Here is a 1720-nt window from a genome sequence, read left to right as displayed (position 1 = left end):
GTTATTGTGTCCAAATAATGCTGGTTGGGTTCATATTTCGTTTACAATGATACGTTGAACTAATTAGTCAGTTTTAAGTATTTTAGCACCTACGCTAACAAATTGGCAAGTTTAATAAAGATAATATGTATATTATCTGAAAAGAAAGCAAATTAATTCTAAATGACGGTCATAATCGTTCAGTTTGAATTTTGACACCAGTGACTGAATTAACAGCCAATCAAATACGTTTCCTGCCACAAGCACAAGACACAGCAACGTTAGTCTGCACTGCATTATACTGGTATACACCGTTGATACACACTTCCGTTTTTTGTAAAACCCATACACTCTGCATAACACGTTCGCATTTCCATTTTGGATGTTGATAACTTGGACTCAAATCTGAGATGCATTTGTCACAATCATAACACTTGACGTCCAGCATTGTTGGAGGGTATCGCAGTGTGTCGGTGTTGTGTAAGTGATAGAAGGGGCAAGTGGACCGTGTTGATAACGAAGCTCCATTGCTGTACGTCAGTGGACAGGAAGTGTCGGCTGGTGAATCGTACGCACCGCTTGTTGCAATGAAACCAATTCCGTTAGGAGAATAAATGCTCAGCATTTGGCGAAGTTCGGCATCAGTTGGGTCTTGACAGGCAGGTGTTGCCTGAACAGAATTCAGCACTACAAACATCACACCAAATGCCTGTGTAGAGAAAAACAAAATTCATGTTCACAAATCATCAAGGTCTGAATGACGTGAAGAAAACATTTAGCATAGTTATCATTATGGAATTAGTAGACTTTTCGGATTATCGATGATTGAGGATATACATTCTTCTCACACTATCTGGCATTTGAATTAATCTTTTCCAGTGGCACACCAGCTTATCACACATTGCGACATGTAAAAATCTAAAAGACATAATAGTCAAAATGGTATACAGAATCGTTACTTACCACCACATAAATGTTTCTAGTCAAATCGAACTTCATGATAATCGCCTTCAACGTATACACCTGTTATTGTTTTCTTCAGCGTTTAAATGAAATGTGATATGTCTAGTTGATTGAAATTAGATCATTATATATCATAGTTTCAATTTTTCCGATGAAATCATATTATTCAATTAAATAATTGGATTCATTCGGGAAAATTCAATAGCTGTCACCCATAGGCGAGCGGACATTGTACCTTTTAGTTTCCGAAAAAGTGCTTGAGATAAACTTCTAATCCGTGATAACAATGGTGTTAATCGATATGACAAACGTAATCGTGATTGACCTTCCACGCGAACACATAGAAGGGTTTTGTAAACAATAACAAGTTTTATTGTTATTGCCATACTTCCGTTATTTGACGCCGTTATATTTACTCACTGCATAAATCATGTCGATTTACTGAAAAGGGAGTTTCCCTGCTGGCCATTGCTTATTTAACAAGCATTGACTACTCGTTATTTTGAAATATTTTTTTCATCGTGCATAGTCATTTTATTTTTACTTTCAGTGCGTGGTACGAGGAATATATTAGATTACCCGTATTGCGTTTATTTTCAGTATTTAGTTTCCCTGTTATAAGCGATATAATAATATATACATATATATGATTAATTAAACTCATCATATTCTATGGATTCATTTTCAATAAAGACGAGTGTGAGGTGAACACAGAATTTGGTTTGTGTCACACTACGATGCATGTATCTCTCAGTGCAATATATATTCCATAAATTAA

The 1720-nt window shown here is 35.7% G+C and overlaps 1 protein-coding gene across 1 annotated transcript; it reads right to left on the bottom strand.

The window, feature by feature from the left end:
* Positions 1-220: 220 nt before the first annotated feature.
* Positions 221-978, bottom strand: LOC102806689 (interleukin 17-like protein). Its single transcript, XM_006823197.1, has 2 exons — positions 943-978; positions 221-688 (listed from the first exon to the last, which is right to left on the bottom strand). The coding sequence occupies exons 1-2, from the start codon at positions 976-978 to the stop codon at positions 221-223; spliced, it is 504 nt and encodes a 167-aa protein (XP_006823260.1).
* Between the last annotated feature and the right edge of the window lie 742 nt (positions 979-1720).

The sequence above is a fragment of the Saccoglossus kowalevskii genome, chromosome 18 (assembly GCF_978046115.1).
Source record: "Saccoglossus kowalevskii chromosome 18, keSacKowa6.1, whole genome shotgun sequence".
Lineage (NCBI taxonomy): Eukaryota > Metazoa > Hemichordata > Enteropneusta > Harrimaniidae > Saccoglossus > Saccoglossus kowalevskii.
Note: the sequence above shows the minus strand (reverse complement) of the source record. Positions and strands in the feature narration are given on the sequence as shown.